Source organism: Lynx canadensis, chromosome A1 (genome assembly GCF_007474595.2).
Source record: "Lynx canadensis isolate LIC74 chromosome A1, mLynCan4.pri.v2, whole genome shotgun sequence".
In the NCBI taxonomy this organism is placed as follows: domain Eukaryota; kingdom Metazoa; phylum Chordata; class Mammalia; order Carnivora; family Felidae; genus Lynx; species Lynx canadensis.
Window position 1 is genome coordinate 857,343 of NC_044303.2, and position 14,480 is coordinate 871,822.

Genomic DNA, 14,480 nt, shown 5'->3' on the forward strand with positions numbered 1-14,480 from the left:
CCCTCAACATTTTATGAATATTATGAAAAATTTTACACAGCAAAAAGTTGAATGAGAAATTTACAGTAAATATGGAAAAACCCAGCCTCTAATTTTTTTTTTTTTTTTTTTTAAGATTTTGAAAGAGAGAGAGAGAGAGAGAGCTGAAGGGACAGAGAGGGAGAGAGCAGGAATCCCAAGCACACTCCACACCATCAGTGTGAGTCCCATTACAGGGCTCAAACTCACGAACCATGAGATCATGACCTGAACCGAAATCAAGAGTTGGACGCTTAACTGACTGAGCCATGCAGGCACCCAAGCATCTACGTCTTTTGAATTTTTTTAATGTTTATTATTATTTTTTTGAGAGAGAGAGAACACATATGCACACATGTGAGCAGAGGAAGGGCAGGGAGAGAGGGAGAAAGAGAATCCCAAGCAGGTTCTGTGCTATTTGGCACAGCCTGATACAGGGCTCCAACTCATGATCACGAAATTATGACTTGAGCCAAAATCAAGAATCAGACACTCACCAATTAAGCCATCCAGGCTCCCCCAAATTTTTCACATTTAATTCATTACTACATCAAGAGCTTATGGTGCCTCATAGTATGGTGAAAAAATAAATAAGAATACATACATACATACATACATACATACATAAATAAATAAAATAAGAATTTAAAGGACAGGATTTAATTTTGTTTTCTCAATGGATAAATTTGATGTTTTTGCAAATTATCTTAAGTAGCCACTGGTTGATTTAATTAGCTTGCTCAGATACCACTGATACCAAGCGTCTATCGAATATAACCATATAATGTCATTCAATTAGTGGTAAGTTTTAGTGAAATAATGGGCACATTAAACATTTGGAAAGGAACTTCAAATCCTGTGTTATATTCTCTAGAGTATTCTCTTAGGCCTTTAAGAGTAAATTGGATTTTTGGTAACGTCCCAAAGCCTCATTCAGATCCAACTCTGAAAGACTGAAATGGTCGAGTTGTCAAAAAACAAAATGGTTATAATACATTAATGATAATGATTTTTGTGGGTCCTCTAATAATAGCTTTAAGCACTGGCATCAGTGACAGAGTCTCCAAGTACTCCTAGTGTCACTCACCAAAAAGAATACACCTAGTTCTGCTCTACTCATTGTTCATTTGTCATTCTGTTTCAAAGCTTTGAGACAAAGCCCAGTATATGTAAGAATTTAATATATGATAAAGTCGGTATCCGAAATCAGATATAAAGGGAGAATTACTAAATATATAGTAATGGGAGCACTGATCATTTGAAAAAGTGGACAGCCTTAATTTTCATTAGTGTGTTTCTCAAATTTCAAGCATGTAGTCTTCAGAACAAAAAAAAAATTGCCACAAAACCTAAAGGTTAACTTAATATATTTTTAATATTTCTTATATTTGTACTAACATAAAAATAGGTATACACTCTTTATTCTTATACTTCTCACACAAGAATAAAATCTAAAATATTTATAAATTAAAGTAAATAAAATGCAAAGTAATCACCTTAATATGAAGTAACAAATAATGCCATTTTGCCCAAATAATAAAACAATGTTTTGCCCAAAAGAAAGAAATCGCAGGTATTTGGTTTAATAGCAAAAAGCTGCAGTTTCGGATTCCATTCTACTCTCAAACTGTTTCTAAATGTTTTTACTTTAATAATAATGAGAATGTTCACATAGTATCTTGTTCAAACTACTACTGATAAATCTAAGCCTTTCTCTCCTTTTTTCAAAGTAATCAGAACAGAAAATTAACCAAACCTGTCAAATGTTAGCCCTCAAATGCCAATTTTTAAAGGTGTGAATTGATAGAATGAAAAAGTAACAATCGCCTTTATTGAAACCCGCATTAATTACTATTGAATCCAATTAGCTTTAGAATTTGAAACAGAAACATTCTTTACTATTTGCTATTATACTTATTGCTAATGAACTGTTGAAAGTTATAGGAGCTTCACAACAACAAATGGTACTGTTAGGGTTACAGATCTTTTCTGAATAAATGTATGACCTTGTTATGTCAAAACCACATCAGGTATATTATGTGTACAACAAGAGCACACCATCATTTTTCTCATTCTTATGTAATCCATGTACTGCAGCTTCCACAGTTTTATTTTTTTTCAAATCAGATTTTAATTTTGAATACTTAACACTATTGTTAATGTGCATTTCACTTTCCTCGTGTTTGCTAAGAATATGTGATAAATGCTGCCAATCTTTGCACCCATTCTCATTCTTCAATTGATTTTTTCCTTCCCCAAAGAGTTTGCAATACAAACAAAACACAGAATCTTTTGAAGTTGAATAAAGTAACCAGGATCTAGTGGTTTTATCACCATTTGGAAGAATTCGTGTATAGTAAGTTTCTGAAAACTTCCTCCCTGTATTGTCTTTTGGAAAGTTAAAATTTCTTACTTGAGGTGGATCGTTTTCAACAAGAATGTCCCGTTGTTTAATATTTAAAACACGGGGCCATGTACCTGGGTCTGCAGAAAGTACAACCGATATAATGGAGTCTTCTGATTTTTTCTCTTCCAGTTGCTCTTGAAATTTATCAGCTATGGTTATAGAAGGTAAATTCACATCCTGTTTGATCAGTGATGTATCATCTGTCCTACATTCTGCCAACACCTGTAGCTCTGAAGTCTTTTCCTTTTTTTCTGGTATTCCCTCTTTTTTTTCTAAAAGAGTATTCAATGATCCATATAATTTCCTTTCATTTTCTTCTCTAATAGCATTCCTTTTTCTGTTTTCTGATGCTGATAAATTTTTTGATTTTGTTTCCATCATCTGGGAGAAACAGATTACAATTTTATGTTAGAATTGTTAAGATTAATGCATATGCCACTGCTCAATAAGCACATGAAAAGTTGCTCATTTGTCATCAAAGAAATATAAATCAAAACCACCACATCCCACTTCACATCCACTAGGGTGACTATAATAAAAGATATGTGATATAATGGCAAGTGTTGGCAAAGATGTGGAAAAATTGAAACCTTCCTAAGGTGATAGTGCAAATGTAAAATGGTACAGGTACCTTGGAAAACAGCCTGGCAATTTTTGAAAAGTTAAAGAGTTACCATATGACCCACCAACGCCAGAGTGAAAATGGAGGTCTACACATATTTGTACAAAGTGTTCACAGCAATGTTATTATTCATAACAGACAAAATGTAGAAATAATTCAAATGTCCATTACTGATGGATAAACAAGAAATGTGGGAAAGGGTGTCTGGGTGGCTCAAGAGTTAAGCATCCGACTTTGGCTCAGGTCATGGATCTTGAGGTTTGTGAGTTTGAGCCCTGCGTTGGGCTATGTACTGACAGCTAAGAGCCTGGAGCCTACTTCGGATTCTGTGTCTCCCCGCTTCTGTCCCTCCCATGCTCATGCTCTGTCTCTGTCTCTCAATAATAAATAAACATTAAAAAAAAATTTTTTTTATATGTGGGTATTATCCATACAATTAAATAGTATTTGGCAATAAAAACAAGTGAAGTTATATGCTACAACCTGGATGAAACTTGGACACAGTACGATACGTGAAAGCCAGCCACAAAGTATCATATTGTATGATTCCATTTAATAAAGACATAGAACTGATTTTAGAGTCCATAAAATAAAATTCTAAAAAATCAAAATAACAAAGATGTATATAATGTGAATGCATCCTATTAGGTATAATATTTTTCTACAAAGCACAATTGAACACTGCGTTCAAGTTTAAAAAACTTATAAGAATTTTGTTTTGATTTAATCCTGAAAGCAATATTGGCGGCACTGAAGTAAAAAAGGCAGGAGCAACATAACCAAGTTTGTACTTAGACTGCTCTGATGGTATTATCATTTCTAACTGTAAGGAAGATGAAATGGTACAGAGACAGCCAGGAAACTGTGGTAGTCATTCTGGAAAAGATGATGGTGGCTTCGTCTAGGATTATAGGAATAGAGATAGGATAGAGTTGAGAGATATTTAGGAAGTAGAATCTGGATTATTGGTAACTGAGTGACTCTGGAGGTTAAGGAAGGAGGAGTAAAGAATAGCCCTAAGTTTCTGCCTAGGCATCTGACTGAATGGTGAGATAAGGATATGGGAAACAGAATGAAAGCAGGTTTGGAGTTTCAGCTTTAGATATGGAATATGAGGTATTTGTGGAACATTAAAATGGAGATTACAGATGGATAGAATAGTCTGAAATTGAAAGATATATCTACACACAAAACAACCTTCAAATAAAAAAAGAGGAAAAAATATCATCTACAGATATATTTTAGAAATCATCAAAATATATTAATTAAAACTATGGGATCAAAGGGGCACCTGAGTGGCTAAGTTGGTTAAGCGTCTCACACTTGGTAAGATCAAGCCCCACTTCTCTCAAAATAAACATAAAAACAAGAAAGATCTTACTTTTCCCATAAAAATGATCTGGTACCAATTGATGGAGGATCTTGACCTCACCTCGTTCCATGGACACAACAAGAGAACAGCTACATCTACACAATGAACTCTGAAAATGACCTAAAGACCGCAGCTAATCACAGAGATAAGTCCACACTGACGAGATGTGCTTGGGAACCAAATAAATACCTGGTGTAACTAACCACAAACAAGAGGGACAACACAAGCATGGAGAAAAGAGAGGCTCAGACCCCACACTGTGCACTCTTGACACCGAGGATCTGAGTCACTATAACGTGTGGCCTTGAAAACCAGCAGGGCTTAACTCCAAAACCTTTAGAAATCAGTGGAGCTTAGCTGAACCACTGTAAGACTAGGCTCCTTTACTTGCACCCCATTTTCTCTCCCTCCTGTCAGCTGGGAAAGGCTCCTCCCAGAGGAGGGGGCTGTGGTGGTCCTTGTGATAGGGCTCGCCAACCCCGTCTCCACTCACTGCACCCTCTTGGGGTGACTGGGTGAGGGTGTGCTTCCATGTCCTGACCCCCTGTATTCCTACCATGTTGTGTCTGGCTCATCCCTGCCTGAATAAAGTAATGCCTCTGCGAAGGAAGGAAGGAAGGGAGGAAGGGAGGAAGGGAGGAAGGGAGGAAGGGAGGAAGGGAGGAAGGGAGGAAGGAAGGAAGGAAGGAAGGAAGGAAGGAAGGAAGGAAGGAAGGAAAATTCAGTAGGGCTTAAGCCTTGGGAGCTTCAAAAACCAGTGGGTTTAATGCTGGGATAGCAAGAAGATGATAGGAAATGAAGTCCACCCCCTTAAAGGAATCTATATACTAAATAACTTGACCTGAGATACACCAGAGAAGCAGCGGTTTGAAAAGCATCTGAGGAATACATGAAGATTTACTGATTCCTCTTGGAAAGTGTGCCAGAATAATCTGCAGATTACTCTAGGAAAAGTGCTGATGGGTAGCATTCCCCACCGCCCCCAGCCTAGATAACTGGTTGCTTGCAAAAGCTAACGCTAACACTCTCCCTCTAACTTGCTAGCACCGTCTGCCCTGCCCCAGCCAGGACTGGGACCACTCTAAAGTGATTCCTGCCCTAGGGAAGCGGGAGAAATAACACACCTGCAGTTTCTGCAACTGGGATCCTTACCTGGCTGCACAGGGAGCAAGCCCTGCCCTGCAGCTGTGACAGAAAGGCTAACTGCAAATTGCTAGGCTGAATGCCACCCCACCCACAAATGAGCCCATAACAACTATGACAGGCTTCTCAATGGCATCAGAAGCAAATCCTGCCCACTGGGCCTACAGGAAACAAAGTAGGTCATTACAGATGGTTGGGCCAAAGGCAATCACAGCTCTGTCACAACAGGAGGGCACACACAGCCCACACAAGGGACACCTGGAGCACCTGGTTCTGGTGGCCAGAAAAGACTGGCCAGAAAAGGGCACCACAGGACCTCTTCTATATAAGGCCACTACTTTCTTTTTTTTTTTTTTTTTTTAAACGTTTATTTATTTTTGGGACAGAGAGAGACAGAGCATGAACGGGGGAGGAGCAGAGAGAGAGGGAGACACAGAATCGGAAACAGGCTCCAGGCTCTGAGCCATCAGCCCAGAGCCCGACGCGGGGCTCGAACTCAGGGACCGCGAGATCGTGACCTGGCTGAAGTCGGACGTTTAACCGACTGCGCCACCCAGGCGCCCCAAGGCCACTACTTTCAAGACGAGATGTAGCTGACCTTCGTAATACATAGAAACAAACACAGAAAATTAGACAAAATAAGGAGATAGAAGAACATGGCCCAAGTGAAAGAACAGGACAAAATCACAATTAAAAAGCTAAATAAAATATAGATAACCAATACGCCTGATGAAGAATTCATGAATGGTCATAAAGATACTCACTAGACTTGAGATAAGAGTGGATGAACTCAGTAAGCACTTCAACAAAGAGATAGAGAATATAAAAAAGAATGGACTCAGAGCTGAAGAATTTAGTAATTGCAATAGAGGGAATCAATAGGAGATGAGAGGAAGTAGAGCAGATCAGTGATCTGGAAGACAAAGTAATGGAAATCATTCAAGCTAAACAGCAAAAAGAGAAAGGAATAATAAAAAATGAAAAAAAAATTAAGGGAATTCTGCAACATTATTAAGGGTAATGACATTTGCAATATAGGGATGCCAGAAAGGGGAGTGGGTGAGCAAAAACTTATTTCAAGAAATAATAGCTGAAAATATCCCTAATCTGGGGGAAGGAAGCACCAACAGCCCTCAGGTCTAGGAAGCACCAAGAGCCCCTTACAAGATGAATTCAAAAAGGGCCACACCAAGACACATCATAATCGAAATGGCAAAAAGTAATGATAAATACGGAACTTTTAAAACAACAAAACAGTTACATACAAGGGAAACCCCATAATGCTACCGGCTGATTTTTCAGCAGAAACAATGCAGACCAAAAGAGTGACAAGATACATTCAAAGTGCTGAAAGAAGAAATCTATAACCAAGAAGACTTTATGCAGCAAGACTATCATTCAGAATACAAGAAAGTTCCAGACAAACAAAAGTTAGAGTTCATCACCACTAAACCAGCCTTATAAGAAATGTTAAAGGGAATTCTTTAACTGGAAAAAAAAAAGGCCATAAATGGAAGAAAATTAGGAAAAGAAAAATTTCACATGTAAAAGCAAACATACAGTAAAGGCAGTAGGACTAATCACTATGAAGCCAGTATGGACGTTAAAACACAAAAGTAGGAAATCTATTAGATCTACAAAAATTAATCTAGGAATACACAAAATAAAAGGATATAAAATATGACACAGACATAAAACGTGGAGAAGGTAGTAAAAATGTAGTGCATTCGGAATGTGTTTGAAATAAAGCAACCATCAACTTAACAGACTGCTATACACATAAGATGTCATATATGAACCCAATGGCAACCACAACTCAAAACCATCCATACGCAATAAAAAAGAAAGGAATCCAAGCATAACATTAAAGAAATCCATCAAACCACAAGGAAAGAGAGCAAGAGAGGATGTAACAATTGTAAATATCTATGCACCAAACATAGGAGCACCTAAATATTTAAAGCAAATGTTAACAGACATAAAGGAGAAATTGCCAGTAACACAGTAATAGAGGGGACATTAACATCCCACTTGCATCAATGGATATATCATCCAGACTGCAAATCAACATGAAACTGTGGCTTTGAATGACACATTAGAGCAGACGGATCAAACAGGTATATATAGAACATTTTATCCCAAACCAGCAGAATACACATTCAAGTGCACATGGAACATTCTCCAGGACAGATCATATGTTAGGCCACAAAATAAGTCTCAGTAAATTTAAGAAGAATCAAATCATATGAAGCATCTTTCCTGACAACAACAGTATGAAACTACAAGTCAATTGTAAGAAAAAAATGGGAAAAAACAGAAACACATGAAGGCTAAACAACATGCTACTAAACAATCAATGGGTCAATGAAGAAATCAGAGGAAATAAAAAAAAATACATGGAGACAAAATGCCAGTAGTCCAATATCTTTGAGATACAGCAAAAACAGTTCTAAGAGGGAAGTTTACAGCAATACAGGTCTATTTCAAGAAACAAGCCAAATCTAAAACAATTTAACCATATACATAAAAGAGCTAGAGAAAGAACAGTGAGCTGAAAGCTAATAAAATGATAAAGATGAGAGTACAAATAGATTTAAATAAGGATTGGAAAAACAATAGGGAAAAAAAAAAAACAATGGGTGGCTCAGTCAGTTGAGCATCTGACTCTTGATTCTGGCTCAGATCATGATGCCAGGGTCATGGAATAAAGCCCTGTGCTGGGCTCCACTCTGAGCATGGAGCCTGCTTGAGATTCATTCTCTCCCTCTCTCTCTCTCACCCCCCCTGGCCCCTCTACCCCCTTGTACGTGCTCTCTCCAAAAAAACAAAACAAACAAAAAAAGAATAACGAAACCAGGAGCTGGTTCTATGAAAGATAAACAGAATTGATAAAGCATTAGCTACTCATTAAAAAAAAAATACTCAAATAAAATCAGAAATGGGAAGAAATAATGACACTACAGTAATACAAAAGATTATAAGGAGATACAATAATAAAAAATTAAATGCTGACAAACGGACAACATAAAAGATACGGGTAAATTCCAGAAACATATATAATCTTCCAAAACTGAATCAGGAAGAAATAGAAAATTTGAACAGACTGATAATAGCTAGTACTGAAATTGAATCAACAATCAAAAAACTCTCAACAAAAGTCTAGGACTCACTTCACAGGTGAATTCCATCAAGCATTTATGTTAATACCTATTCTTTTCAAGCTATTCTAAACCACAGAAGAGGAAGGAAGACTAGCTTGGAACAATCAATTGATTTCAATACTCGTTTGAGATGCGACAGCTCAGTGACTGACAAAAGTGGAACTAAATGAGATTCTAAGATAAATCTGGTTAATGTAAGCTAACAGGGAAAAGCTATTGTATACTTAATCATTTAAAATGCATTGAAAATAATTACCTGTTTATATTCATTAACACAACTTTGGCAGCAAAATCTTGTCTGCTGACCTTCAATCATCAGGACATGGTTTCCAGCACTTTTACTAGGCAAGTACTCTCCACACTGTTCACAGCAATTCATTATTAGACCATTGGCTAACCTGTACTTATTAAAGCACTGGTTACTGCACAGTTTATGTACTACATTATTAACGCTGACTTCATGACGAATCTAAAAGAAAAGCCAGAATTTATTAAATAAATGAGCCAGATTAGCACAGTAAGCAAGGAGATAACTAGTTTCTTCAAAAGAAACAATCTCTAATAATGTCTCAGTGGAAGAAATATTCAGGGAAAAGGGTAAAAATTACATTTTGTTATTCTTTCATTTTTATCTTTGATCTTACAATAAAGTAAAATTCATGGAACAAAAAGCTATAAGGTCAGTAATAACTTCCCCAGAGACACTTAAAAACTAGAGGAAACAAACTGTTCAGAAGATTTTGATACGACCTAATTAAAAGAAATGGATTTGTAATTTTTGTTATTATAAACTTCACTGCCCTAGAAAATTCATGGAAGGTGCTAAAAGAATCAGTATTACTATATTCAGGATGGTGTCTGTATATGCATAAATAAGACGGTTCTCGCTTTGCTCAGCTCTGTGGTAACTGAGATAAAATCATGCCCTCAATTTGCATGGCTCCAAGGAACACCAAATTCAGTTGCCAAGGCGTTTGTTACGTAAAGACTGCCTGCATGCATGTTTCTTCTTTAGGCAACCGGAAAGATGGCAATACCACTTAAGAAACGTGAAGTTTTCAACACGCTTACACTCCACTCGTTCTACCTATTCTTGTACCAGGATTGGTTGCTTCCTTCGTGTCCTGAAACTACACTTTATTATTTAGAGTGGCTAGTAAGAACAAAATTCACCATTACTTTGTTTAGGAGTATATCCACTTCCATGGAAATAGCTGTGTACTGTCCATAGCATGCAAATGGGATATTTGTTCACAAAACAGTTCTAACATATCCTCATCCTTTCCTTTAACTTCATTGTGTAGATCCAGGACGTGCATATTATGTAGATGGCAGAACATATAATAACACTTAAAATTATCCTTGTTAACCTACATAGTAGCTTAAATACGATATAAAAATCCAGACCTCTGTTAGTTTACTACAGATTATACATCTTGATTTGTTAACTCTTTTTCTAAGATTCTGGTTGTCTTCACAGGGAGGCAAAGATGTACGACAAAATTCTTGGGAGGATTCTTTTGACTCAACTTGAACAGTAGTGGCTTTTTTTGTAGGTGCATCTCTGAAACACAAGGGACAGATGAAACTTAAGAATATTACATTTTAATAAAAGTCAAATATATGAACAAGAAATGACATTTTTCGTTTTCTCATGATTTAATCCTAGGAATCAACTGTAATTTTTGGATCTAGCAAAACCCACCTTTGGTTTCACTGTCAAGAGTTCCTAAATAGTACAGCAAGAGATGATTTGGAGGTAAAAACATTTTGTAGCACAAGAACCTTCTCACAGATTATTATGATTTTTGAAGGACTCAAAAAAGGTGGTAGCAACTTGGTAGAACGAAGGTAAAAGATGGGAAGGAGCAAGGCAAAGTCAGTGGCAGAGAGAGGGTCAATTTTTACATTCTCCTTTCCTGCCAAGAGTAAGGACAGCACAAATGAACTCACAGCTCTGACACACTCTAGGATAACTCAAGCTCAATAAACTTGAAGATATCTCTGCAACAACTGTATCCATGAATCTATACAGCTCTCAATTACATTCAACCCACATCTATACTGCCAGTATTCAATTATATGGAGCCAGGTTGAAAAGTACAGCTTACTTTTTACATATTACATTGCGTTTCTTTGGAGTGCGCCTATGAGAGAAGGAAGAAAGGCAGGTGGTAGAACAAAAGAGGTGAGCTGATCCTTTTCGTTGATAAGCTGTCTGTCCCTTCTGTAAAGGTTTTTTGCAGTGTGCACAAGTGATTTTAGCTGGTTTAGTAAGTTGCTGTTGGACTGAAGACTGGAAAATCTGCTTAGGAAGGGAGGCCACTGGTGATAAAGAATCCACCCCTGGCTGTTTCTGATTACGGGGAAATGATGCTGACTGGGAGATCCAAGAATCTTAAAAATAAAACATACAAGAAAAAGTCATGGAACAATTCAAAATTCACATCAGAAAAATATTTTAAAATTTTCATTTTGCAAGTTTAACAGAATAGTGAGGCAGCCCTATAAGCAAATGGTCAGAGCCAGGCAACCCTGTGGCACAATCCCAGGGGAACTATCCACTTTGAATTCTTTTTTCATTTCATTTTATTTAATTTACATTCAAGTTAGTTAGCATATAGTGCAATAATGACTTCAGGAGTAGATACCAGTGATTCATCACCTATGTATAACACCCAGTGCTCATATCAACAAGTGCCTTCCTTAATGCCCCTTACCCATTTAGCCTGTCCCCCTCCCGGAGGCAACCCCTCCAGCAACCCTCAGTTTGCTCTCTGTAGTTAAAAGTCTCTTTTGTTCCCTTCCTTGTTTTTATATTATTTTTGCTTCCCTTACCTTATGTTAAGCTGTTTTGTATCTTAAATTCTTCATATGAGTGAAGTAATAATGAGATTTGTCTTTCCCTAATTTCACTTAGAATAATACCCTCTATTCCATCCACATAGTTGCATATGGCAAGATTTCATTCTTTTTGATTGATGGGTAATACTCCATTGTATATATACCACATCTTCTTTATCCATTCATCCATCGATGGACATTTGGGCTCTTTCCATACTGTGGCTATTGTCGATAGCGCTGCTATAAACATTGGGGTGCATGTGCCCCTTTGAAACAGCACACCTGTATCCCTTGGATAAATACCTAGTAGTATAATTGCTGGGTCATAGGGTAGTTCTGTTTTTAATTTTTTGAGGAACCTCCATACTGTTTTCCAGACAGGCTGCACCAGTTTGCATTCCCATCAGCAGTGCAAAAGAGGTCCTCTTTCTATGCATCCTCACCAACATCTGCTGTTATCTGAGTTGTTACTGTTAGCCATTCTGACAGGTATGAGGTGGTATCTCATTGTGGTATTAATTTGTATTTCCCTGATGATGAGTGATGTTCAGCATCTTTTCATGTGTCTGTTAGCCATCTGAATGTCTTCTTTGGAGACGTGTCTATTCATGTTTTTGTCCATTTCTTCGTTGGATTATTTGCTTTTTGGGTGTTGAGTTTGGTAAGTTCTTTATAAATTTTGGATACTAACCCTTTATCTGATATGTCATTTGCAAATATCTTCTCCCATTCTGTTGGCTGCCTTTTAGTTCTGCTAATTGTTTCATTCGCTGTGCAGAAGCTTTTTATTTTGATTAGGTCCCAATAGTTCATGTTTGCTTTTGTTTCCCTTGCCTCCGGAGACGTGTTGAGCAAGAAGTTACTGCAGCCAAGGTCAAAGAGGTTTTTGCCTGCTTTCTCCTCTAGGATTTTGATGGCTTCCTGTCTTACGTTTAGGTCTTTCATCCATTTTGAATATGTTTGTATATGGTGTAAGAAAGTGGTCTGGGCTCATTTTTCTGCATGTCGCTGTCCAGTTTTCCCAGCACCACTGGCTGAAGACACTATCTTTATTCCATTGGACATTCTTTCCTGCTTTGTCAAAGATTAGCTGCCCATACGTTTGTGGATCCATTTCTGGGTTCTCTATTGTTTCACTGATCTGAGTATCTGTTTTTGTGCCATTTGTTTATTTTAGAGAGAGAGTAAGCAGGGGAGGGCCAGAGAGGGGGACACAGAATCCAAAGCAGGCTCTAGGCTCCAAGCTATCAGCACAGAGCCTGATGCAGGACTCGAACTCACAAGCTGTGAGATCATGACCTGAGCCGAAGTCAGAGCTTAACCAACTGAGCCATCCAGATGCCCCATCCACTTTGTATTTGAACGGTACTCTATTGTGCCCAAACTGTAAATGGTGGCCCTTGAATCGTGCAATGCGGTAGTTATCAATTCTTAAGGACCCTAGGTTCAAAATGCATTTCCTGACTTACTAGATGGTGCAAGTACATTAAATTGTGTTTTGGTTTTCTCAACTACAAACTGGAAATGATATCTAACTCATCAGAGTGTTATGAAGACTAAATGAGATAATGCATATAGTAAAGCAGTATGTTTGGTACACAGGGCATTTGCAAAAAAAATATTTAGCCACTTTTTTGTCTCAAAGAGGAAAGTATTAATATATTACAAATATATATATATATATATATATATATATTACAAAATAAAGCAAATATGCAAATCAAAGAGAAGTACAGAATCTGGTATGTGATGTCCATTTTCATAACCACTTCCTCCCTAATACGAAAAATATAAAGCATAGAAAAAATTTTACAGTGACCACTCATATGCCCACCAAGTCTATTCTCTCCTCTTTTACTATTTTTGCTTTATCAACATCTATTCATCCCTCTAAACAATGTGTTTTGTGTATTTCAAGCAAATGCAGAACATCATTATACTCCCCTCTAAAATACTTCTTATTCATTTTATTTTAGAGAGCGAGAGCAAAAGCAGAAGAGAGGGACAGAGGGTGGGGAGCAGGGAGAGAGAGAGACAGAATCTTAAGCAGGCTTCATGCTCAGCACGGAGCCCAATGTAGGGCTCGATTCCACGACCATGAGACCACTGACATAAGCCAAAATTAAGTCGGATGCTCAGCTGACTGGGCCACCCAGGCACCACTATTTATTTTAAATTTCATTTATTCATTTTAAGTAAGCTCTACACCCAATGTGGGGCTTGAACTCATGATCTCAATATCAACAGCTGCATGCTCTACCAACTGCACCAGCCAGGCACCCTTCCAAAATACTTTTTAAAGCAACTCTTTCTACAGTTTCTTCTCAGCCTTCTAAATATTATTTCATAATCATTAATATAGGTGATGGATTATTCTGCAAAGTCTCAGTTTTCCTAACTTCACACACGGACTCCTCCATCATATATTATTGTTAGCTTCAAAATGGTACAATATTATGTACAGGTAGTAATGTTTCTCAAACTTTAACATTCACGAGATCACCTAAGAATCTTGTTTAAACAGAGACTCTAAGGGTGCCTGGCTGGCTCAGTCAGTAGAGCATACAACTCTTGACCTCGAGGCTGGGAGTTTGGGCCCCACAATAGGTGTAGAGATTACTTAAAAGTCAAATATTTAAAAATATATACATACATACATGCACATAGATTCTAAATCAACAGGTTTAGGGAAGAGCCTGAGGTTCTGCATTTCTTTCTTTTTTTTTAATGTTTATTTTTGAGAGAGAGAGAGAGAGAGCGAGCGAGTGCATGCGCACATGCAAGCTCAGGGGAGGAGCAGAGAGAGGGAGACAGAAGATCTGAAGTAGGCTCTGTGCGGACAGCAGAGAGCCTGATGCAAGGCTTGAACTCACAAACCGTGAGATTATGACCTGAGTTGAAGTCGGATGCCTA

General features: G+C 37.6%; 1 protein-coding gene across 7 annotated transcripts in view; it reads right to left on the reverse strand.

Annotated features, from left to right (window-relative positions):
- Nucleotides 1-1,368: 1,368 nt before the first annotated feature.
- Nucleotides 1,369-14,480, reverse strand: part of ZMYM5 (zinc finger MYM-type containing 5) — a 32,747-nt gene continuing 19,635 nt past the window's right edge. For 5 of the 7 annotated variants that reach the window (XM_030307318.2, XM_030307327.2, XM_030307348.2 and 2 more), the window contains 4 exons: nucleotides 10,835-11,120; nucleotides 10,131-10,287; nucleotides 8,980-9,192; nucleotides 1,369-2,806 (listed from right to left, as the gene is read on the reverse strand). In XM_030307318.2, coding sequence (XP_030163178.2) covers nucleotides 2,054-2,806; nucleotides 8,980-9,192; nucleotides 10,131-10,287; nucleotides 10,835-11,120 — 1,409 coding nt within the window. In that variant the 3' untranslated portion in view covers nucleotides 1,369-2,053. Of the gene's footprint in view, nucleotides 2,807-8,979; nucleotides 9,193-10,130; nucleotides 10,288-10,834; nucleotides 11,121-14,480 lie in introns of those variants that run through there. The other 2 variants (XM_032594573.1, XM_030307366.2) reach the window with 2 other exon arrangements.